This window comes from Caretta caretta, chromosome 18 (assembly GCF_965140235.1).
Source record: "Caretta caretta isolate rCarCar2 chromosome 18, rCarCar1.hap1, whole genome shotgun sequence".
Lineage (NCBI taxonomy): Eukaryota > Metazoa > Chordata > Testudines > Cheloniidae > Caretta > Caretta caretta.
The window spans coordinates 17,903,801-17,928,198 of record NC_134223.1 but is presented as its reverse complement, the minus strand read 5'-3'; the positions used below and the strand labels follow the sequence as shown (position 1 = coordinate 17,928,198).

At 43.4% G+C, this 24,398-nt stretch overlaps 1 protein-coding gene and 1 long non-coding RNA gene across 3 annotated transcripts in view; one reads left to right on the top strand and one right to left on the bottom strand.

The window, feature by feature from the left end:
* The first annotated feature begins 408 nt into the window (after positions 1-408).
* Positions 409-7,306, top strand: LOC142069528 (uncharacterized). The gene is made up of 3 exons (XR_012665396.1): positions 409-740; positions 2,195-2,381; positions 7,254-7,306. It is a non-coding gene; the product is annotated as an uncharacterized LOC142069528 (long non-coding RNA).
* Positions 7,307-8,542: 1,236 nt separating this feature from the next.
* Positions 8,543-24,398, bottom strand: part of GABRD (gamma-aminobutyric acid type A receptor subunit delta) — a 28,593-nt gene continuing 12,737 nt past the window's right edge. The window contains exons 3-9 of one of the 2 annotated variants that reach the window (XM_048825066.2): positions 22,837-22,904; positions 21,507-21,727; positions 19,731-19,813; positions 16,404-16,541; positions 15,386-15,436; positions 14,489-14,700; positions 8,543-13,053 (exon numbers count right to left, since the gene is read on the bottom strand). In XM_048825066.2, coding sequence (XP_048681023.1) covers positions 12,754-13,053; positions 14,489-14,700; positions 15,386-15,436; positions 16,404-16,541; positions 19,731-19,813; positions 21,507-21,727; positions 22,837-22,904 — 1,073 coding nt within the window. In that variant the 3' untranslated portion in view covers positions 8,543-12,753. Of the gene's footprint in view, positions 13,054-14,488; positions 14,701-15,280; positions 15,437-16,403; positions 16,542-19,730; positions 19,814-21,506; positions 21,728-22,836; positions 22,905-24,398 lie in introns of both variants that reach the window. The other variant, XM_048825065.2, reaches the window with a different exon arrangement.

Sequence of the window (24,398 nt, the reverse complement as noted above, 5' to 3'; positions counted from 1 at the left end):
CCACTGACAGCCCTCTCATCAGCACCTCCCTCTTCCCCCAGTGCCTCCTACCCCCTGGTGGGCTCCACCGATCAGTGCTTCCCCCTCCCTTCCCACGCCTCCAGCCCACCGCAATCAGCTGTTTGGCAGCATGCAGGAGGGTGGGCGGGGGAGGAGTGAGGACATGGCACACTTGGGGGAGGGCGTGGAACAGGGCAGGAAGAGGCAGGGTGGGGGTGGAGTGGGGGTGGGAAGAGGCAGGGTGGGGGTGGAGCCTTGAGGGAAGGGGTGGAGTGGGGGTGGGGCCTTAGGCAGAGTCAAGCACCCCCCGGCACAGTGGAAAGTCGGTGCCTGTGTTATAAGTATTGTTGATACACAGGATACCGGGACCTGGGCCTGATCTAAGAGTGGAAGAATTGTGGAGTTTCACCCCAGGATCGGTAAAAAGCATGAGACCTGACCCCTGAGGGGAACACTCAGAGACCAGAAAGCGGACAGAGGTGCACTTAGCTAGCACAGTAACCATGACTCAAGCCTTTTTTCTCTACACCTAAGGAGTTTCACCCCCTTTTCCTCTCTCCCCACCACTGACGTTTTCCCCTCCCTCATCCCCAGCTTTGACTGTGATCATTTTTATTTCCCCCCAAGGACTTGCTCCTTGTTTATAAAGAGGCTTTTCCTTTGAAAGAAAAACATCACTTTATGAACACAGACCCCATTGCCCAGCTTTAAAGAGAAGGGGATGAATCAGCGGATATAAGGTATGTATCCACTCTTGTAATTTTGAAGTACAAATTTTGTTGCTATATTCAAGGTTTTCATCTCCCCTTTGCAATGGGTATGAGAAGAAGAAAAATAAACATGAAAATCATGAACTGGCATTTTATACAATTTTTAATTATTAAGCTATGCAGTTTGATGTATTCATTAGCAAGCAACTCAGCTAGGATATTCAGATGCATTTGCTTATTCACTTAAATCAGCTAAAGTACTCTACTAATTTTGGTAGCTTAAGAGTCAGTTTAACATTCATTTAGGTCTGGCTTTCTCCATATAAGAGACTGTTACATATCAAGTGGAAAGTTCAGAAAAAAAGGAAAACGAAAGAATGTGTTCAAATGGTTAGCTCTGGGGACTGGGTGGCAGGACTTCTGTGTTCTAGTCCCAGCTGAGTGAAGACTTGCCATATGACCTTGGCAAGTCACATAAGGCCATGTTTCTAAAGGTATTTAGGTGCCTACCTCCTCTCAATATCAATGGGAGTTAGGTGCCTAAATGCCTTTAAAAAGCTGGCCCTCAGAGCCTCATTCTCCTCTGCATCACCTGGCAGAGTGGTAAGTAACCCACTGCAGTCAGAGTTGCACTGCTATGAGAACAGAGTTAGGCATTTAGGCCCAGATGCTCAAAGGTATTTAGATGCCTAACTCCCATTGATCTGAGATACATTTGAGGATTTATCTGGGCCTGACTCAGCTCCATTCAACTCAATGAGAGATTTCCATTGGCTTGAGTGGTGATGGAGCAGGCCCTCTGTGCCTTGGTTCACTAACCTGTACCAGGGGTCGGCTAATTTACCTGTTTGTGAAGTGCTTTGAGAAAGTCAGAAGACAGGCACCATAGAAATGTAGAGCATCATTCCTTTGTGATCATGGTAGTGGTGAAGACACGAGAATCAGGAAGGTTTCTAAATAAATGTATACCACCAGGAAACTCATCTCTTCTAATCCTCCCAGCTCTTGTGCACTTCTCCTTTGGTTCCCCTAGTGTTTCTCTTTAACTTGCACTGTGCCACTAATGGGTGTTTAATGGGACTGATAAGATTTCCTTGTGGGTGAAAAAAGACTACTACTTGATTTAAGGCATTCTTCTGAATCTTAACTCATAAGGTAAATACAGTTGCTTAGGAAAAGGTCCTTGTAGTAACCATAGTGATTACATGCCAGTCTCCATCTATGGAGCAGGAGTACACGTCCTGCTATACTCATGTCATGTGATTTAGAATCTTCAGATGGATTAGGACTAGTCATTTCCCCAAGGATTTGAAGATTTAGTTGGGATTAGAACAAAGTGGGTTCAGAGTGAGATCTAAATAAGGGACAAATGGAGCAAGTTGGCCATTTGTTCTACTACAAAGTTCTACCTCCTGGTCTTCAAATGTCTGAAATGAAGTGTCAGCTAAGAATGAAAACTGATTGACCATATCTTCCTCCTTTAGCAACAAGGCCCCATCACTAGAACAAGCAGCAGGAGCCGCATTTTGATCTGTGCTCCTTACTAACGGTCAAATCCATCCCACTCACCGTACTAAAGCAAGTAATTCCATTACCGAAAAGCATTCAGGGACTACCTGGCTGAGTAAGATGAATGGAATTTGCGGCTCGACCCTGCAAACATTTACTCATGTGAGTATCCCCACTGCATTGCGAATATTTGCATAAAGTTTTGTCACAAGAAAGGGTTCTCCCAGGAAGCGTTGCATGAATAAGGAGTGATCTATACATGCCTGGACTCATTGTCTGAGCCTTCCACCCATGATATGATAGCAAGGGGACATATCCTGCTCCCACTGAAGTCAATAGCAAATTTTCCATTGACTTAACTGGGAACAGAATTGGGCCCAATACCAATAAGCTAAGACAGATACTGCAAAGAGTTGGTATTTGACTATTGTAGCATAAAATAGAGCCAGGCATATATCATCTATGAGTTAGCAAGATGATATATAAAACCACAAATCACCATGGTAATTCTTTGCAAATCAGTTTGCTGGATTGAATACTAATGTTATTTAACCCACATTAAAATAGACCAAATAATGTTTAACAGTTACATTAAGATGACACTTATTTGTTCCTGTCAAAAAACAGGTTAATGTATCAGTAAGTTCCAAGAGCTATGAATACCAATGATATCTTTGGGGACCAAGCTTCATTTCACAGATTACTGATGAGGAAAGTTAACCTGTTTACATACTAGAGAAACCTATTCTGGTTAATAATGATTTAGGGGGAGATTTTCAAAGGCACAAATGGACACATTAGCCACATTCAAACCCATGCAGGTGGGCTCTTGTGCCCAACATGATCCCCACTGAAATCAATTGGGCTCCACATGGCACAAGGGTCTGATTGCAGGATTGAGTACATCATGTACATACCCTGCATGAACACCACAGATGTCTTGTTGCAGTGCAGGACAGAGCAAAGTAACTCATTTCAATCAACATTCTTTCCTAGGAGTTTCACCAAAACAGTATGTAGGGGGGAATCTTTATTAGTTGCAGAGTGAAAAGAATTTACCTGTTTCTATATATATACACCTTTTACTTCACTCCATAAGTTGTGAAGTGTTATTTATTCAGCATAGTTCACCTGGTTTTTGAGTGCATCTGCATTGTACATATGCAGAGTATAAACAATTCACTTTCTTAGAAGGCATAGAATCAGAAATTAAGCACTGCAATAAGCTTCCAAGGGAGGTTGTAGAATCCCTGTCATTGGAGACTTTTAAGAATAGGTTAGACAAACCCCTATCCGGGATGTCTAGGTATACTTGGTCTTGCCTCAGCACAGGTGGCTTCACTAGATGTTTAGTCTTGAGAAAAGAAGACTAAGGGGGGGGGACCAGATAATAGTCTTAAAATATACATTAAGAACGGTTATAAAGAGGATAGTGGTCACTTGTTCTCCATATTGTCCACTCAAGGTAGGATAAAAAATAAATGGCTTAATCTGCAGCAAGGGAAATTGGTTACATAGTATGAAAAAGCTTTCTAACTATAACATAAATAACTATGGCAGTAGCTCAACAGCAGAAGTCTTGCCAATATTGGCAAGAAATACCTCTGTAAAACCGTTTTTGAAGACCTCAGCTTAGGAACAGAGAGAGGAAGAAAACTAAGTAGAGCCAGCAATATTTTTAAATTGGTTGGGAGAGTCAACATTTAGAAAGAGATTACACAAGAAATATGCCCTTCCACCTGCATCTCTGTGTAGAAAGTCCTACCACTCTTGTTTTTCACACCACCACATACATGTTGTTTTCATTATATTCAAAATGGGCCACCTTTTACATGGGGATCTCAAAGCACCTTATAAGCACTGATTAAATCTCACAACCTCCCATTATCCCCATTTTATAGATGAGGAAACACAGGCACACAAAAAGTTAACTCACTTGGCTAAAGTCAATCTGACAGGTCCAGTGGCTGAAAGGAAACATCACAGGAGACCCAGGATAAGCAAAGAAAGCATTTCTGTGCTTTCAGGTTCATTTTTACAGCATCTGTGTACACCAAGAACAACACAACCCCTAGCCCATATCCATCATAATCTCTGAGCCCATTCCTTCCATACGGCTTTCATTGTGGACACCAAATAACGTAAGCAAGGGAGTACCTTTCTTTAGCAATCCCTGACCTGACTCCAAGAAACCAACAATCCTGCTTCTGAACAGATAGATTAGCCCAGTCCCCTTAGAAAGGCTCTGATTCTAACTATGTTCAACTGTGCTCTGCTCAGGGACGCCCTCTCAGCTGGGACTGGAAACTCCTGTGGGTTTTAACTCCAGACCTCTCACACCAGTGTCCAGCTTGGTTGAGCATCCTTCTTCTGGAAGTGAAATGCAGCCTAGCCTAGTGAGGTTGCAATCTCAGTTAGGGTTTCTAGGAGCTCCTGTAAAACAAATACTACTAATAAATGAATCTGTGGTTTAGGGCCTGATCCTGCAAGCCCTTCATGTGCTGAGATCTCCCTGAAGTCAAGGTGGAATCTGTGGACTTGCAGGCCTGAGTTTGTAAATTTCAGACATTGAAAAATTACTTTTGAGCAGCTTGATTTTTTTTTTAAATCAAGTCATTTAAAAAAGTTACATGCATCCCATTTACATTAAGATACATAAGGTTTTCAAGCATGGAAATATAATTGTAGAGTTAACTAACTTTCCATGTGCTGGCTTTGAAATCTTGCATCTTAACATAGGGAAGGAGCATATGGTGATATTTTATTTTCTGTTTATAAAAGCTCCCATTGCACCTAGATTTCATGAGGGGTAAAGGAATAAAGGCTTCTCATCATAACTAACAGGTGATTTGTTTTGCATTGGTTAGTGCTTAATGGTCACTGCAAGGTTATAAAAACTGTCTGAAAGCAATCAGAATTTTAAAAAATGTACAGTCGTTTTACACATTATAGCCCTTTGGTTTTTTTATGTCTCATGTCTCTTAAAGAGGAATTGACAATACAAAACTTTTTGTCCTTAACAGGCTGATTCTGGGAGCAGGCAAATACCATACTGAGCACTGGCAGGGTTATTATACAATTGCTAGTGATGCAGTTTTGAAACATACAAACTGCTCATTATAAATCTGAAATGCTCTTTGCACATCCTAGCATCTTCCTCCTACGTATCTCAAAGTGCTTTACTAACATTTAACTAATTTAACATCAAAATATTTTTAATGAGGTATGTAAACCTGTCTCTTTGACAGATAGGGGCTCTAAAACTTAGCCTTTGTCTACACAAGAAATTTGTACCAATTGTTTGGACACTCTTATTTCAGTTTCAGAATGACTTATACTGAATTAGCATAAGACTGTGAGGAATTGACTTCAGCAAAATTGATATATGGCATTCTTACACTAAAATAAGAGTGCCCACGAAAGCAGATAGTGAACCTGATTTTGTTAAATCAGCCCGACTGTCTTGTTTAGATGAGTCCTTACAGATGTTAAAAAGTTTTCACTAGTTTTGAGAGACTCGCTTTTTACGTGTCCAGTTTGAGGACAACATAGGGCGTGATGTTTCTGAGATGCTAAGTATCCACAACTCTCTTTGCCTTCAGTGGGAACAGTGGTTTCTTGGCCTCTCTGCAAATCAAGACCTAGATGTCTCAAATTGGGCACCCACAACCTGAGGCGTACCAAAATAGTGGATGGACAATGGGCTTAAATGCTTTGCCCAGACCAGTCTAGATAAGGAACGAATATGGTCCCCATCACTGTAGTATCTGAGCCTCACACTCTTTAATGTATTTATCCTCACACCACCTCTGTGAGGCAGGGCAGTGCCATATCCCCATTTTATAGATGGGATACTGAGGCACGGAGAGACAAAATGACTTGCCCATGGTCACACAAGGTATTTGTGGCAGAGCAGAAACTGGACCTGGGTGTTCCACAGCCCAGGCTAGCCTGCCAACCATTGGGACAGCCTTCCTGTCAGATCACACAACAAGGCGGCATCAGAATTGGGATCAGGTCCAAGAGTTCCCAGTGCCAGCCCACTAGACCACCCTCCATCCTCTACTGTTCTGCTGCTCAGTGTGCCAGGTTGACACGGATGTGTTGTTCATTTACTAGACCAGGATGTGATGGAATCTTTGCGATAAATCAGTGTGATTTTGCTTCTCAAGCAGAGATGGGCCTGAGACACATAGTTTAGACCCTGATTTCAAACAGCTCAGATTTCTGGGGTATTTGGTTTGGTCCCATTATAAAAATAGGAACCAGATGTGGAATTAAGATACAGGTTCAAGTTCCGATTTCAGAATAACTCCTCTGCAGTTAATGGAGTGACGGTGGTCTAAAACTAGTGTAAGGGAGAGAATCATGCCTATAATATGCCATGTAGCACTCAGGCTTAGACTATCACTTAAAACTTCAATTGTAAAGAGAGCAAAGGACAGTGCTTTGCAACTAAGCCACCGAACCCCTCTAGCTGAGCATATTCATTAAGTCTTCATTAGAAAGCTCTGTAATTTCTATGGTGTCAAGTATCAGGGGGTAGCCATGTTAGTCTGTATCCACAAAAACAACCAGGAGTCCGGTGGCACCTTAAAGACTAACAGATTTACTTGAGCATAAGCTTTCGTGGGTTAAAACCCCACTTCTTCAGATGCATGGAGTGAAAGTTGCAGATGCAGACATAAATATACTATATAAGGGAGTTACCTCCCTTCTCTTCATGTGTCAGTATATTTATGTCTGCATCTGTAACTTTCACTCCATGCATCTGAAGAAGTGGGGTTTTAACCCACGAAAGCTTATGCTCAAGTAAATCTGTTAGTCTTTAAGGTGCCACCGGACTCCTTGTTGTTTTTGTAATTTCTGTGTTGGCATTGCACTACCTTCTTTGACTAACATCAAACAGGCCTTCAATCACTGCTAATGCATCAAATGTCTGTAACATAGGGGAGAAAATGATCTTGGGCTTTGGATTTTTAAATGGAAATATTCTTGGTAGTTTTCAGTGTTTTTCTGTGTTATTTATTCTAGCACCAAGTATTGCCCAAACAAATAATCAGAGGGATGGTGTTTTCCTCCTGATGGTAAGAGTTTTAGTTTAGTCTAATGACACTGAACACTGGAAGCCTGAAAAGTCTTAGTTGTGCTGTGTGTGGAAGGCTCATTGAGCTAAAATTGGTTTTCACTCTATTATCTATTGGAGCAGGAAAGACTGTCGTGGGAGCCTTTATTTAAACTTGGATGAATGCTTCCTTTTCTGCACACAATCAAGGCAAACCCAGCCTCACCTTTTAACAAATTGTACAGTTTCTGGTGCTGCAAACACTGCTTGTCAAATACATTGTGCAGTTCTTCCCCCTCCTCCCCCCTTCATCCCATGACTTCCTAATTCTTTTCAGCCTCTTATAAAAAGCAGTAGGTGTTCTCCAACATGAATAGAAATATCGACACAAGTCCCCCTCTGACAGCATGCATGAATACAGAATGGTACTTTCCCTCTTGTGGTCAAGGCCAAATTAGGGTTTTATGGGGCCCTAGGCAATGCAGAGGCAAGTATTCAGGGTGGGATGAAATCCCTGAGTTTATTCTGATTTTCTTTATTATCCCTTTTACGTTCCAGTTTCCTCCTTTTAAAAATAATTCTCTTTCACTGGAATGTTTATTTTGTCAGGAGATGGAAGCTACATCTTCCTGTATAATTTATAAAACTTATTAATACTTCAATTTATAGAATAATCACACCTACACACCCTCTACTTCACAAAGGCATTCCAGTTAGAGTTGGCACACAATGGCTTTTTCAGTTCACTGGCACTTTCAGAAAATAAAATCTCTTTGGGGTCAGACTGCAAATGAAAATGTTCTTGCAGAAAGTCAAAACAATTGTTTTGGGTCAAACAAAATGTTTTGTTTCAGTTTTGACCATTTTAAAATGTTGATTTAAAAAGAATAATAAAGGAAACATTGAATGGAAAATTAATTTCAAACCAAAGAATTGAAACTTTTCATTTAGAAAAATGATGAAACAAAACATTTGATTTTTCAAATTTAATTTTTTCCAAATGGACAATTCAGCAAAGCTGAGACAAATTCACAAAATGTTTTGGTGTTACTGAATCTGCATTTGCCACCAAAACATTTTTTGGCTGAAAAATGTCATCCAGCTCTACTTCCAATCTATACAATAGTTCTCTAAAGATACGAACACCCAGGCTTTGGACAGTTTGACCCATGGCAGGGAAGTGATTGCTCCCTGGTCTGTGACATGGTTTTGTTTGTGCTGGGTGTGTGTACTGGCAATGAGCAAAGCTCAGACAGTCTTTAGTTGATCTTGTGCTTTATTCAGGGTTCAGTAAAATGAATGCTGATTGAGCTGTTTGTGAAGTGCAGTACACATTCACAGAGCTACATACACCATAAAATGCAATTTTAAAAGCCACTTAAAAATATGCTCCCCCAGAAGATTCTCATTTGCACAAAACTAAGATCTACATAGGGGATCCATGCTTCCAAGCTCTGCTCCAGAAGTGGCTGCCTGGCAGCTGGCTTCCCTATTCCTTTCTCTGAGAACATGGTGAGGAAATCTTCACCATAGAACCACTCTCCAACATAGAAATGTCTGGTCCTTGAGCTGCTGACCTGTGTGCTTCCATAGCAGTAGTCGAAACCCCTGTTCTCCCTTCTGAGACCCTCCCACCCTATGGCACACCCTGACTGCCCCAGGTGCATCTCCCCCCTAGCGTGTTCCCCCATACCTGAGACAAGGGGGTGGCCTGATCTTTGCACTTTGCCGGAAGATCCAGCACCTTACAGGTTGTAAGACTGATGCCAGCTTGTTACATTGCTTGGCTGTGAATGAGCTACACAACTCAACAATTTACAATCAAATCATAGAGAAATTCACTGACTATATCCATATTTTGAAGAAATCAGCTGGACTCACAGTTTGATTGTGAGTATCCTTTAGGCAGAAGAGGAACTACATTTACCCAATAACTTATTAATTGTGAATTATTCACTTGGCTCTAGTCTAAGCAGCTTGTGCCAGGAGCACAATAAGAAAGTTTCTGTACAAGTTAGATCAGTCATCTCCTTTTTAGAAGCTGCTTCTCTCTAATTACTCTGAATGATCAGCAACAGCACACGAGAGGGGCTGGGCCAGTACTTTGCTCTCTATCCCTTAATAACCTTAATTCAGAAATCAAGGATGACTCTTCACAGGCTTCACTCTCAACTAGAGTTGGCTTCAAGTATTTCCTCCGCTGGATTTAGTCTGTAATCTCACTCCTCTGTGTGAATGAGACAGTACCGGACAAGCCACATATTAAGCTAATAGAGTTAGAGATTCCAACAGAATACACTGGGCCTGATTCTGATCTCACAGCAATTTTACACTGGTGTAACTCTGCCAACTTTAATGAGTTACACCATGTAAAAGAGGAGAAGAGAATCAGGCACAATGACTTTCCTAAAGTGGGCTGTTATTGTGTTACCATCAAAAGCACTAGGCAGAATGTTTTAGACCTACGAGCTTCACAGCTTACCTTTCCCCAGGAGACTGGTTTCTGCCTTCTGTGTCACGACATTGCTTTACCAGCATGTCAGGATGTAGAACAAGGGACTGGATACTCAACTTGCACGCTCATGCTGAGACTGAGGGGGAGCAAGGGTGACCCTAAACCACCTTCACAACAGCCTTGATCCCAGGGATTTCCAAAGGTTGAATCATCCCCAAGCACCCCCAGGTTAGTACAATCATAGCTTTGTGGCTGATGGAGCAGCGCAAAAAGGGATGTAAGAGGAGGCCAAGGAGTTGGCCCAAGATCAGGAGAGAAGCAGCTCTTTACTAAAGGAAAAGCATTTTAATACCACGCTTGAGCTCTGGTTTCATTCCGCTCTGCTCTTCACAGTTACTTATCACAGTAATGCTGAGCCCGTCAGTGGCAAAGGTCACGCATGTGAGAGCAGAGTGGAGTGGAGTCGAGCCCCCTCAGCAACTGGAACTCCCACTATGGAGGAACTGATAGTGACCACAGACTTCAGTGCCTTCAGACAGAATTCAGTGCAATGCTTTAAGCCTGGTCTTCCCACAACAGCCGCAACCACCGCCAAGAAAACGAAGAGAGAAGCCCTCTCCCAACCACACACATTAAAAAGCCCACAAAATTTCAGCAACCTCCTGGGTGAGGTTGAAGAACTCTAGTCTCTTTGTTGAGCTCTTTCTTGCTTTAATTCAATGTCCGAGGTCCTCAGACACTACAGTGATAAGCACCAGGTAGGAAGATAGATAGATAATTCCTGCCTCTTCTGTAGTGCTTTTCACCCATAAATCTCAAAGCACTTTACAACGAAGGTTAGTATCGTTATTCCCATTTCTTACAGATGGGGAAACTGAGGCACAGGGAAGTAAAGTGGCTTATTCAAGGTCACCTAGTAGGCCAGTGAAAGAATTCTGAATAGAACTCAGGTGTCCCAGTCCAGTCCTCTATCCACTAGGCCAAACTTCCCAGATAGATGGATAGATTTGTGGAACACCCGTGGTTTGATGTCAGTTTGCATCTTCCATCACAGAGCTGGCAGAAAGTTTTCCCATTCTGAGACAAACTGGAGATTTAAGTGAACATAAGCTTGATTTATGAAGGGAATATATTTTCAATTATAGCTCCGTTCAGGATCATTTATTTTTCTTCAGAACGTTCTCTTCCTTGGTGATATTGGACGATTTTTATTCTAAGTTATAAATCTGACTTGGCTCAAAATAAAAAGTGGACACTCCATCTTTCAGCCGTGGTCATGTGGAATCAAACCACATGTCAGAGGGAAGTCAGTCAAGAGGAACAAGAGTTTTGCACTTTGATCAAACGTGTCCACCATTCTTACTGCAAGTACAAGTATTAATCACTGCCAAGTTCAAACTCCTCATCTTCGAGGCCCAGCACAGCTCTGCCCTTGCCAAGTACATTTGTGCTCTTGTTTAATCTAAACCTCACCCCCTCCCATCCTCGCTCCCTTGCCTCTTCTTTTGTCTCCCCCGCCTACTCTGGCTTCACATTTTCTTTTGTGTCTCTCTTTGTGCTTGGAACTCCCTCCCACTTTCCAGGCACCAAGAGTGGTCCCTCCCACCTCTAAACCCATTCCACTTGCAAAGCCTCCTACGCTGGTCTCCTATGCTAACAATATCTCCTCTGCCTGTACTCTCATCCTGTTCATTCTACTAATCTGAAGGCCAGATTCTGATATCAGTACTTATGGTGAATGCCACCTTACCCCACTGAAATCAATGGAATTACTTAAGGGCAACAGTACTCCTCAGTGTAAGTAAGGGTAACAGAATCTGGCTCTGAGTAAGGGAGAGCGGATGAGTACCCATAGATTCCATTACTGTAAATCCCAGTGAAGTGACCAGGAGCTCTGGGTACTCAGCATCTCTCAGGATCAGGCCCCTTCAACTATCAGGACAGAATAGTCAAAAGCATCTAAGCGACTTAGGAGAAAATTATGACTTTTCATAAGTACCTTTGGCACTTAGAAGCCTCTCAGGGAAATTTTCAAAAGCACAAATGGTTGCTAGGTACCTAACTCTCACTGAAAGCCAATGAAACTTAGGTTACCAAGTGCCTAAGTCTTTTTGGAAAATGGGATTGAGGTTCCTAATCCCTTCAGTGCTTTTGAAAATTTTACCCTAAATCCTTTGGGACAAGGACCCTAGGCTCAGCCTGTGTTTTTAAATCACTTTGCCAATGTAATTGCACCATAAATGGACAAGTAGCAATATACAGGAAGCCTAAGCAGTAAAGAAAGACTTTCCTTAGCTTATATCTGAAATGCAACACAGTGGATATTAACAATTCAGTTAGGTTCTATACAATATATTTTATTTCATGCTGTGACTGAAGAAGAGAATCAAAAGTGTTTTAAATACTTTATCCAAGACAAATAAAGAAAAACCCTCCGCCTTGCTCTGCTCCCCATACTTCAATCCTGCCGTCTTCACATGTAGAGATCACTGCCATTTTCCTATCCCCATTAAACTTGAACTGTCACACAACTGGCATGACACAGAAAAGGTACTCCCATGTAAAAACATGAGGTTAGCTCTGCTGTGAGAAAAGAAATGCCAAGAGTGTGGGGAAAATCAGAGCCTCGTCATCTGCAGACCTTTGAAAAGGGAAAATATCCTACTGTGCTTTAGGATTTGGTGGTGGCACCTTCACTGAAGATATGTACACGTGACAAATTGTTTCAAGATGAGATGGGGAACAAAGGATCCTTGGATTGTTTGGCAGAGTTTAGTAATAACAAATATATCAAACCAAATTGGTAATGGCCAATCCTCCCCTCTCCCAGTTTTAGCTGGAGTTGATTGTAGAATCAAACAGAAATGATACACTCTGCTGCATTCGAGAAATATCTTCAGCGCGTTGGAAAGCACTTCAACAAGAAATGGACCGATACAGGTTGTTCAGTTACTCTGTACTGTCTGAGCATAATTCCGGGCCACAGTTTACCTCTTGGGAGCACATTTTTGTTCTTACATTGTATAAGCAACCCAGTAGATAACATTGACTGCTGCAAAGGCTGCTGGGAACACTGCCCTGGCATAAATATCAATGGTGTCCGCATCAATAGGCTTGAAGAGGGACTTTAAGCCACTCTTTTTCTCCAGTTTAGTTTCTTGCTGCTTCTTCGTCTCTCCAGTTTCGACTTCTACAGAGCCATATGATCCAGGTAGGGTTTTGGGAGCTCGGTGCTGCCGGTTGGAAATGGCCAGTTCCTGGTTCACGCCAGCAATGGAAAGGGAAAACAAAACAATGGCGTTCTTCACATTGATCTGCAAATGAAAGAGAAGAACCTCTTATGACAATCTGCATGGGAAGAGAGTCAGAATACTTAATCAGAGCTAGCCAGGTGGCCTAATGGTCTGCCTTGCCCGAGATCCAAATGTGATGGACAGTACTTTGTTCCAATGCTTGCAGTGGCTGAGGAAGCTGTGAATGGCTCTGTTCTGCCATGCAGGAGACTCAGGAGTAAATTCTGTTGATAATTTTACATGCCCTAGGCTATTGCAGGGGCTTGAGGCACTGCAGAGGCAGCATGCTCAGCCCTGGGCTGGTTCACAAGTAGTATTGATCCACTCCAAAGAGACTGTCACCCAGCTGAAAGAATAACTGATTGGCCTGAAACATAGGGTGGGTCCTGTAAGGCTGTGGATGTTCTTGGGCAGGTTTTAGTAAAGAGCGCAGATCAATCATATCCGCTAGCAGCTTAGCAAGATTAATTAATAACAATAAAAATAATAAATACTAATAATCATAATAAAAATCAAGTCCAGGGATTCACATGCCTGCAGATTTGTGGGGGGAAATTTGCAAACTGTGGATTGTCAAAAGCATTTTTCCCTAATCAATTCATTCTGTTTCATCAGCCACATAAAGGACATGAAGGGAACAACTGAGCTATCTAGAATTAAGAGGTCCAGGAAGGAATTTCACATAAGCAATGGCTTTGTTCTTGCAACCTGTTGTATAGGTCTGCTTTGGAACATAAATTGTATTCATGCTGAGCAAAATAGGATCTATCTGGAATCCATTGCACACAATGGAGAATTTAATCTCCATGGGACAACACTGAAGACAATGGGCCTGGTTCTCAGGGTTGCTGAAGCCCTTTTATGGTTCTCTTGCCAGGCAAAGGGCCCATAAGTAAACAGCTACCTGAGAATACCCTCGGGGTGTGGGGCCTCCCTGGCTGGTGTAGAACTGGCATAAGGGCTCTACACTGGCCCTGCTCCTGGCCTGTGATGGGGGGCATATTGGGGACTATTTGAACAGAGCACACTGAGGTTGCTCGAATCTACACCAAGGGGTGAACATGTCTCCAAAGGTCCTGTACATCTCCAGAATACAAGGAACACAAATGTGGCTTAAAAGCCCCTTTGTATCCCTTCCCTCCCATTCCCCCATCCTGTCCCAAACACAGGAACAGAATGAGAATCAGTCCCAACGGCTTGTGGCATGGAGATGATTGGTTACCGGCTCTGTATCCTGGTAATTGTTCTGAGCTGGTTTTGACTTGTACTGCCAACAGGCAGCAATCAGCATGGTGGCATTCAGGGGCTAAACACTCACGTGGTGGGGCTATTAACTCAGGGAATGACTATACCAAAGGGCAGCGGAGGGGAATATTTGCTCTGGCTGAAGACAAGGTTATAATGCAGGGTGGTTGTTTTTCAAAGCCTTCCACGGCACCACCAGCACACAGCTTACCTCTCCACTCTGTCTGCTCGCCTTCATCTTGTCTTTTTGCTTTTTCATGTAGTCTGCATTGAAATGTGCAAATGCATATTCCACCAGAGCGGCAAAGACAAACACATAGCAAATCCAGAAGTAAACATCTAGCGCCTTGATGGCAGAGGCTCGTGGGAGTGAAGAGCGGGCACTGACCATCAAAGTGGTCATAGTAAGAACTGTCGTTATACCTAGGGAATAGCATGAGAAGCTTGGCTTAGAGTTCTGTAACACATTCCAATGGTAACAAACCATAACTTCTACCCAGAGAGGAGCTGGCTGAGATTTTCAAAGCTATCTAGGGGATGTGGGCACCCACTTCTGAACTGGGCACCCAATGCCCAAGGCAACTCTGAAAATCTCAATGTGGCTTCTTTTACCAGACACAGATAGACAGATCCATTAGAACAACCCCTGGAGAGTACTTTCTATTCTTAGCACCTGCATCTGCTCCTCTTACTCATGACTTCAGTGGGAGTAAGGGCTGCAGCACTGACTCTTTATTAGTAGTGTCTGTTGTTCTTAGGGATACAATATAACAGCATCAAACCTTTATTTTCCATCCTTTATTAGCGCATTCTGCCCTGACAGAAGCATCCGCCAGTGACAGACACCAAAGCATGAATAAAACTCGCTGAAGGACTTATTGCTTTGCCAGTGCAGACACAGCATTCATAAATGTACTTCTGTTCCAATAATGGCACACTGGAGATGAACATATGGCCTTCACATGTCCTCCATTTCAAGATCCCAATGCCACAATCTTTTTACCTAGTGACACCCTAGCAGGCACAGCTGACTGGCTGATCCAGAAGGAAACCCATGACATGGCCACCAGTAAGATGGAAGGCATGTAAGACTGAATGATGTAAACACCTCGATTCCGCCGCAGGTGGAAGTGGAGACTGAGCCTGGGAAACTGACCCGCTGGTGGAAAGAGTGGGCAAAGGACAAATATAAAGTTGTGTGTTAGAAGGTTGGCTTTACAATCACGCAGTTAATAAAATAATATACAAGAGTAATGATATGGATTTGCACTTTTACATCATCTTTCATTCAAAGGTCACAAAGGGCTTTGCATTAATTAAGCCTCATAAAACCCCTATAAGGCACCATAGTTAGTGTCAGCATTGTTAGTCCTAAGAATAGGTCAAGTGACTTGCCTGGGTTGTATAGTGAGTCAGTAGCAGATCAAAACATAGATTTCAGGAGTCCTGATTCCAAATCCCTTGCTCTAATGATGACACTGTTTCAAAATGTGATCTGCCTTAAGATTTTTATAATCTGTTGTGGAAAGTCCTCCAGATACTAAATTTAGATTTTTTTTAAAAATCATGTTAATTTAAAACAAACAGGGAAAGAGCTTGATGGATAAGGGGGCAGTATAAATGAGCATTTAACTACAGTACATGTAAGAGGACAAAAATCAGTAGGGAAGAAATGACTTCAAGCTTTTACAAACATTGCAATAGGCATGCTAGTATGTATGTGTACCACTACCCTCTAGTCTAGTGGATGGAATCAGAACTGCTCAACTGGATATCATAAGCACAATATTATTAGGAATAATGGAGATTCTCCTATAGCCAAAATTGCAAATTAGAGCAGGAGGATCTGAGTTCTAGCTCTGCCGTTGCTGTGAAGTGCTGACTGGCAGCCATGTGTAGCATTATGGCAAACACAAAGCCCAGGACAGGTATGGATTTGTCACAATAGACTGCAATGGCTACCCAAGGAACCAGCAAAAATATTCTCTCTCTTTAGATACGGGCTAAATAAAATTGTACTGGAAACCAGATGGACACATTAAACTGGTTACTTAAGAGAGGGGATTGTCTGTTACAGATAGTGGAGGCTGACAGCATGCCTGCAATGAAGACACAGAGTCTGTTACCAGATTTGAAGTTCATCATTTCTCTCGTGAAGCGGTAATTAGTGATTGTGAACTGAGCAAGCTGCAGCTTATCCAGCCCATGGATCTCCTCCTGGTTTTCTGACCATTGGTACACAATATCCTCTGAAGAGTAGCCATCTGCCAAAAGAAGCTGAATAAATGCAAAGGTTTGGGGGGAAATAAAGATTGATGGGCTCAAAGTGAAACTCAGACGACTCTGCCATGCTGCTCGTCTTCAATCCCACAACAAACATGTTGCGTTTCAATCTGGATAACTCAATGTCCTGTCAACAGTGAGGTTGCCAGTGACCTAGCCGGAACAGTGTTCCCTCCAGGCTAGCTTACACTGTTCAGAGCTTTAGAAGAACTTTGAAGTGGAGAACACAACTTAAAAATAAGCTTTTAAATAAACCTAAGAGCAACAGAAAATGGTCATAGTGGTTTTTATTTACATTCCAATTGAAACAGTTGGAAAATAAACTAATAAAAGAATATTTCCTTTGCACTGTTTGCAATCCAATCAGTAGCATTATGCTAAAGCATGAGAACCTGACCACATATTAAAGCTGAATGGAGTACTGTAGTATGTTTTCATTATCCAAACTGACAGAACTGCAAAACAGCAATCAAGCAGCAGGATTAGTGAAAAGTAAATTAGACTGTTAATTATTTGAATCATCTAAGGTGTTCACTCATAGCACAGGTAAAAACAGTGTGTGTTTTTACATCTATATGGGTAGATTTGGTGCCGCTTCCAATATTTTTGTGCCAGTCAAGCAAAGCGGATGGAGCAAAGACTTGTCACAACCCCAACACTGGAGATTATCCCAATGTCATGGGCAGGCATACAGTCAGTGAATCTGGCCCCTGGGTCACCCTTTCTGAAGACTCTGGTGCAGGGGACATATTAGAGGTAAAGACAAGCAAGCAGGGAGAGTGACGCACTGCAGCTATCCCCAGCTGTCAGGTGATCCATGGAGGCTACTCTAACTTGTACCTTTGGGGCCAAGGTGAGGCAGGGAATCAGAGAGTTACACTCAGCCACCTGGCATCCCATCACCCCCCTGCTGTGCCCAGCAGAAGTTAGGCACAGCAGAGAATCTGTTCTCTAATGTGTAATCTGCTGTCAGCATCCTCTTACTAGTGAGAAATGGCTGTCTAGATAGAAATAGAGCAAAGTATCTTGTAACTGCACTAAAAATGGACCACACCAATGCTGCAGGAAGATAGGAATACACAGTCACCTTGGTTTGGGTTAGCAGTTGCCTAGAGGAAACCCTGCATGTGGAAACAACAGGGGGAAAGTTTCCTCTGGTTTTGCTTTAATATGTTTGTTTAAAGAGGCTTTATTTCTACTTATGTTTATTGCACTGAAATAAAAATCCTCAAATTAAATTAAAAAAAAAAAACCCTGCCAAACTTGCCAGGAGAGTGAATTGATTGCTAGTTCATTGTCTGCTGCCTCTGCATTTGCTGATTACATAAGTAAAACTGCAGATTGCTATTTTTGACAGGATGAAATGTATTGTGGTTAATTGCCTAGAAAACAGAGTCAATGCTATAAAAGAAAGAGAGCGACTGATGCTCTCCCCAGTGTGGTTGCCCTGGCTTAGGTACTCCGCTAGTCCTAAATCTGTGGAAACATCAGGATTCTACTTTCCCACTGATGTAGCCACAAATGGCCAAATTCGCTGGTGTCATTGAGTGGTGCTTGCTTAAGTCAATAGTGAATTTATCCCCAAAGCATTAATGCTCATGGGAATTACACACTGATTAGGAGGAGAATGGCACCTGAGTAGAATATAGACACAATTTGTACAGGTTTCCCACGTAAGCACTAAATAGAATGTCACTAGTCTATGGCCCAGATTGTGACTGACTCCTGTGTAGGGGTGAGGTGTTGCCAAGGAAAGACAGAGACCTTTATGGGGGCTAGTGACAATAGCAGTCCCCACACACACGGAATTCTGCCCCTCTTGATTTCTCTTAGAGAAAATAAAACCCACTCCGAAGTTTGCCCTGGGGCTCAGTCCCTCTGTACTCTCTGCTTTGTCTCTCAGGGCCTGATCGAAAGCCCACTGAAGTTAATGGAAAGACTCCCACAGTTTTCAGTGGGCTTTGGATCAGCCCTAAGCTCCCAATTCTCCATCTCCAATGGGAATGGAGGGTGCTCAGCACCTTGCTGGATTTGGTTCTATAGTTCTGGTCTGCAGCTAGGGTTGCCAACTTTCTACTTGCATAAAATGAATACCCTTGCCCCGCCCCTCCCCCTCCTCTCCTCCAAGGCCCCACCCACCTTTCACTCCATCTCCCCTCCCTCTGTCGCTTGCTTTTCCCACCCTCACTCACTCATTTTCACCAGGCTGGCTCAGAGGGTTGGGGTGCGGGACAGAGTATGGACTCCAGCTGGGGGTGTGGGGTCTGGGGTGTGGCCAGAAATGAGGAGTTCAAGGTGCAGGAGGGGTCTCCAGGCTGAAGCAGTGGGTTGGGATGTGGGAAGGGGCGAGGGCTTGGACTGGGGATGTGGGCTCTGGGGTGGGGCTGGGGATGAGGGGTTTGGAGTGCAGGAGGATGCTCCGGGCTGGGACAGAGGAGTTTGGAGGGTGGGAGGGAAATCAGGGCTGGGGCAAGGGATTGGGGTATGGGGGGGTGAGGTCTCTGGCTGAGGGTGCAGGTGGGTGCTCCAGGCTGTGATTGAGGGGTTCAGAGGGCGGGAGGGGGATCAGGGCTGGGGCAGAGGGTTGGGGCATGGGAGGGTGTCAGGGGTGCAGCGTCCAGCGGTGCTTACCTCAAGCAGCTCCTGGAAGCAGCAGCACGTCCCCACTCCAGCTCCTATGCAGAGGTGTGGCCAGGTGGTTCTGCATGCTGCCCCATCCTCAGGCGCTGCCCCCACAGCTCCTATTGGCTTGCGGCGGGGGCAGCATGCCGAGCCCCCTCACTGCCCCTATGCATAGGAGATGGAGGAGATGCATAGAAGATGGCTCCGCTGCTTCCAGGAGCTGCGCGGAGCCACGGCAGGCAGCTGCACCACCAACCGGATTTTTAGCTGACCAGAGCCACCAGGGTCCCTTTTCAACCAGGTGTTCCAGTCAAAAGCCAGACCCTAACTATGGCAGTTTTGAACTAGTGCTGTAGGGCTCTATAACCTGATGTCCAAACTTGGAATCAAGGGAATTGGGGTTGGGCCTTATATTTACTAAATCGAAAACAGCCCTTGTATTTGATTGATTTAAGTTGACCCACAGAAACAAAGCTAAGGATTATCTATGTAGGCTTTCAACAGAACATAGGTTATAGGCACTGCTGTGCTCAGACTTTCGTACTCACAGCTCTCCAAATCTAGCATGCACTCTTGTTCATCCATGGGATACTTGGTAAGGTCCATGTCACAGGCCACGGTTGAGGTAATCCTGCCCCATGCAAGGAAAATCAAAGTACCAGTTAGTTATATTCAGAGCGGGCTGTAGGCTTGCATAGCTTGGCATGTAATTATTCCCATAATCCAAAGACTGGGTAGGAAACCCTTAACCTACCTCTATTATTAAAATGCCACTCACCCACATCAACAGGTGGGGAAGTTGATGGGGCTGGCAGTGAAAGGGGGAGAGTCCCAGCAGCAAGGGAGGGAAACACTCACCAAGGGACAATAGGTAGCTCCTTCTCCCAGGGGTCTCTGGCACCCATTGGCCAGCTGATTGGCCAGCATTTGCCAGATCCCAGGATTTAACCTGCTGCAGGGGCCGTGTGGAGCCTCTTTTGGCTCCATTCCAGCAGCCCACCCTCCCCCCTGAGTTAGGAATGGGAACCTGGCTTGACAGACACTGCAGGTCTAGCAAATTGGCTCCTTAGGAATTTTTTCTCCCATGTGCTAGTTGGTGGAGAACCAGAGAGGGAGTTTCACTGCAAGCCACAGTGGTTTGAGTTGGAATACGCATGGCACCTGAGGTAATGGGGTGAAGTTGTTTGTCGCAACTTACAGCTGGTTTCCAGTGTGGTTAAGAGAATAAAATGAACGGTTCCCAGAGGCAAATGACCTGGAATTTTGGTGATGGGCCTTGGGCTCATGTAATAGGGTTAGACCATGTGACCTTCACAGGCCAAGGTCCCCACACTGCTGCACCCTCTGTCCTGCTTACAGCAGGATGTAGGGTGCTAAGACTCAGAGAAAGCCGAGTCCTAGAGGGCAGGCTGAGGAGAGCCTACCCCACGTTATGAGTTACATGGTAAGGAACCCTGTTTCCCAACACTGGAACAAATTAAATGCCTGGTACAGGAGAGTGTGGGTGATGGGCAGATAGTGCCTCTTCCCTGTGTTAAAGTTTAATAAAAGTTGTGGCCTGCTGCTTACTTCCATGCATGTTTCTGTCCTTATTTTGCAGCCATACCCACATTAAAAACCAGTAATACTTTCAAAGCCCTTTAAGCTATTATCCTAACCAGTCCTCACAGCACCCCCCTGAGGTAGAGGAAACAGGTATTGAATGGTTAAATGACTTGCTCAAGACCAGATACTGCTAAATAAATAAATAAGCACTAGAGTTTTGTGAGCTAAATCCATTCCGGTGTAATGTCAATGAAGTTACTCCAGGGATGAATTTGACCCTACAGCTCCAAAGCATTGTGCACACATTAACTTTTTCTCAGAATACCCCTCTGAGGAGGGGAAATGTTACTATTGCCATTGCACAGATGGGGAAGTTTAAAGCGGAGAGATTCTAGATCACTCCACCAAGGTCACACAGGGAATCAGTGGCAGAGTCAACAACATAACCCAGGAACTCCTTGCTCTGTTCACGCTGCCTCTTGGGCTGGTTTTGGGGTAGAACAACCCCAATTATAGCAAGATCATGCTCTGTTAATGATGTACTTGTGATTAACAATTACATGATGGGAAACTTGTTACTGTTTCCACAGGTGCCTTTCCCGTGTAGACCCAGCAGAGAGATGAGGGGTCTTCTACAGAAATCCATCATGCTCACGTTTTTAAAAAATGTTTTAAATGAATGGTTGTTTTCCAAAATAATCCAGGGAAAGGGGGTGATTATTTTTTAGAGTCTATTCAAAAAGCTAACACATGAAAGAAATCTCTCTCTCTCTCTTTACCTGATGCTATATAAAATGACTCCATCAGGCTGTAGCCTGATAAGTTTGTTTTCCACAGTCACATCATGGAACCAGGCAGACTTGGCATTTACTATGAATGTATCTGGTAACCAGAGCTTGTCCACAAACCGACTGTCCAAGCCCAGAGTTTCGTTGGTGTGGTTGTAAGACAGCCGGTCGTCTCTCCAGCTCTGATGCAAAAATACTGTCATGGTGTATTCCTAGCACAAGAAGAACCAACAGTTAACAAACCATGTGAAACAAACACAATGATGATATCTTGGGGCCTGGTCAAATTTCATTGTATTAGTCTGGAACATCTAATAGCTGCTTCCTGTGCGCTGGAATATTTTTGTACTCAGAATAAAACTGCCTGGACATTTTAATGTCTCTTGTCTGTTTCTACCAATGGATAACCACAAGATACCCAAGCATGTGTTTAACTGCTCTGATTCTATGGCCTTGTCAGATATACTGTGTAGTAAGAGCTGCATGTCCGTCTGAGACTGATGGGAAGAATCAGGTTAATATCCCTCCTAAGCATCTTTCCTAAGTAGGACCAGTGGTTTTTTTGTAGGGTTTTTGTATGTTTTTTTTCAGTCCAGTTAAAAAAATAAAAGCCCCAGGTGAATGCAATAGAGAGAGGGGGTCAATGATAAGTCACAGCTATAGCTTTAAGAATAAATCTTTCAGGATTAATAGGCTACAAAAATGCAGTTGATCTTTGCAGTTCTTAGATATGTAGTAAAGTGACATGTTCTAGAATCTAGCCTGTTGGTTTGTTCAGGATATGGGCATGGCTGAGATGGTTAAGGGAACATCCCACAGCTCAGTGGCTTTGCAGAGGGGCAAAAAAGAGGCTGAACTCCGCAGGCCTCTTTCCAGAAGTGTACAGGAGGAAGTGGAATTGGAGTAGAAATTGGATTTAATTCTTAAAAATAGTTTCCCTAACAATAAGGGCAACATACTTCAGACCCCAACCCTGCCCTCCCTACTAAGCCAGTTTAAATGGGACATACATAGCCAGATCCCTAGCTGGTACAAATCTGTGTAGCTCCAGTGAAGATATGCAATGCCAACATACAGCCACTGAGGATCTGGCCTATGGGCTAGCATGCAGCTGTAAGTCTGCTCTTTACAGGATTTTCCTGAATCAATTTTTCACTTGAAAAATGTAGGACTTTTTTTTCTGTCTTTGCCAATTCATTTCAGCTAGTGATAGTTCCATGTAGAATAATCATATATGCCTAATCAGTTTTCTATACTTCCCACCACTACAGTATAAGCATTCCCAGCTTTCCAGTCTTAACAAGTTTCAATGGCAACTTACCATGTTAACTTCTGAGATGTGATCAATGCTAGTAACTTCAATCGCTAGGGCAACATTAACAGGAGGGCCTGAGAAAGAGACACGTTAAATTGGGGAGGATATGGTGTGAATATATATGCACTAGCTTTGTCAATCTTTTCATATGGAGTCAGTTCACAGAAGTGAGTCCCTAAATATCTTTTCCCCTACTCACAGTTTCCAGAAATAAAATCTGTCTTAGAACAATGGGTTTCCAACCTCTTATTGTGATGCCAAGTTTCCATAGAAACCCTCCCATCTAGCCATAAAGAAAGGGAGGCTGGTCATGATCTCTGACAGTTGGTGGCAACCCCTTGAAATCATGACACTTACTTTGAGGATCCAAGTACAGAAGTGATCACCACTTGATATGGACCACAAAATTACTTTCCAAAAGTCAGTTCCGATACCATGGTGACAGGAGTGGTGTAAGAACTCAGGAAAAAATAGGAACTGCTTGTATTGCTTAAAGCCTTCAGCTTTAAGGATCAGTGGAAGTAATTGCTTTGACATTTTCAAAGATAAGAAAACTTCACCCCTTTAGAAAGTAGCTGCTTCAGGTGAAAAATAACATTATGGCTTACGAGAGTGCCAATTAAAACTGATTACAAGCTGACTGACTTGCCAGGGTCCAGATTCCTAGTAGAATTTCCTCTGCCCTGGCAAGATGGAAGTTTTGCTTCTATTCATGTGCATGCTTTGCTACGTTCATTGTTCTGTGGATTGGGATAGAGTGATCATTTTCAAAGAACACTAGAAAAGGGGATTGCCAAATGCTATCTAAACACCCTGTGTATGTTGTATTGTTGCTTCAACTCTATGAAGATCCAGGTCCACATACATACGCAGGCCACATGGGCATCAGCTGAACTGCACACATGCTAAAAAGGGAAAACAAAATGCCCCTTGAGCTACAGGACAGTTTATAATAGTTGCCAGTAGTTTAAAGTCTTATAGTTTCTTTGCAGGCCAGCCACAACCTTGTCAAATTGGCCAAGATTTTCAGGATTGACTCGTGATCTTGGAGGTCTCCATTTTGAGGGGCCCAACCTGAAACACCTTAAAGGGGCCTTATTTTCACACACTGCTGAGCCCCCACCTCCTGAAAATCAGGCCTCTTTAAGACATCCCAAGTTGTGCATCCAAAATCACTAGTTGCTTTTGAAAATCTGGGCAACTGATTTTACTTCCTTATAAAGCATTTCAGTAACACTGGGCCCGAAAGCACAGAGTTATTTTCCTTTTATGTAGTGGATTGTTGAAGGTCGATGTCTGCAGACTCACTGGATTGTCCTAAATTCAGAGCACTGCTATGTTTTATATTGTAACCAGGGAGCCTGACATCTTGATATCTTTTTTGCCCCAACTCATGGACCCATTTGCTCTTTCACATGAGAAAAAAGGAGCGTGTTTAGGGCCTGATCCAGCACTCATTGAAGACAATGAAAAGACTCCCATTGACGAATGGAGAGGAATTAGCTCCTTTGACTTCAACTTGAAAGGACCTGAATAATATCCACTGAAATTTGCAATGATCTGGGACT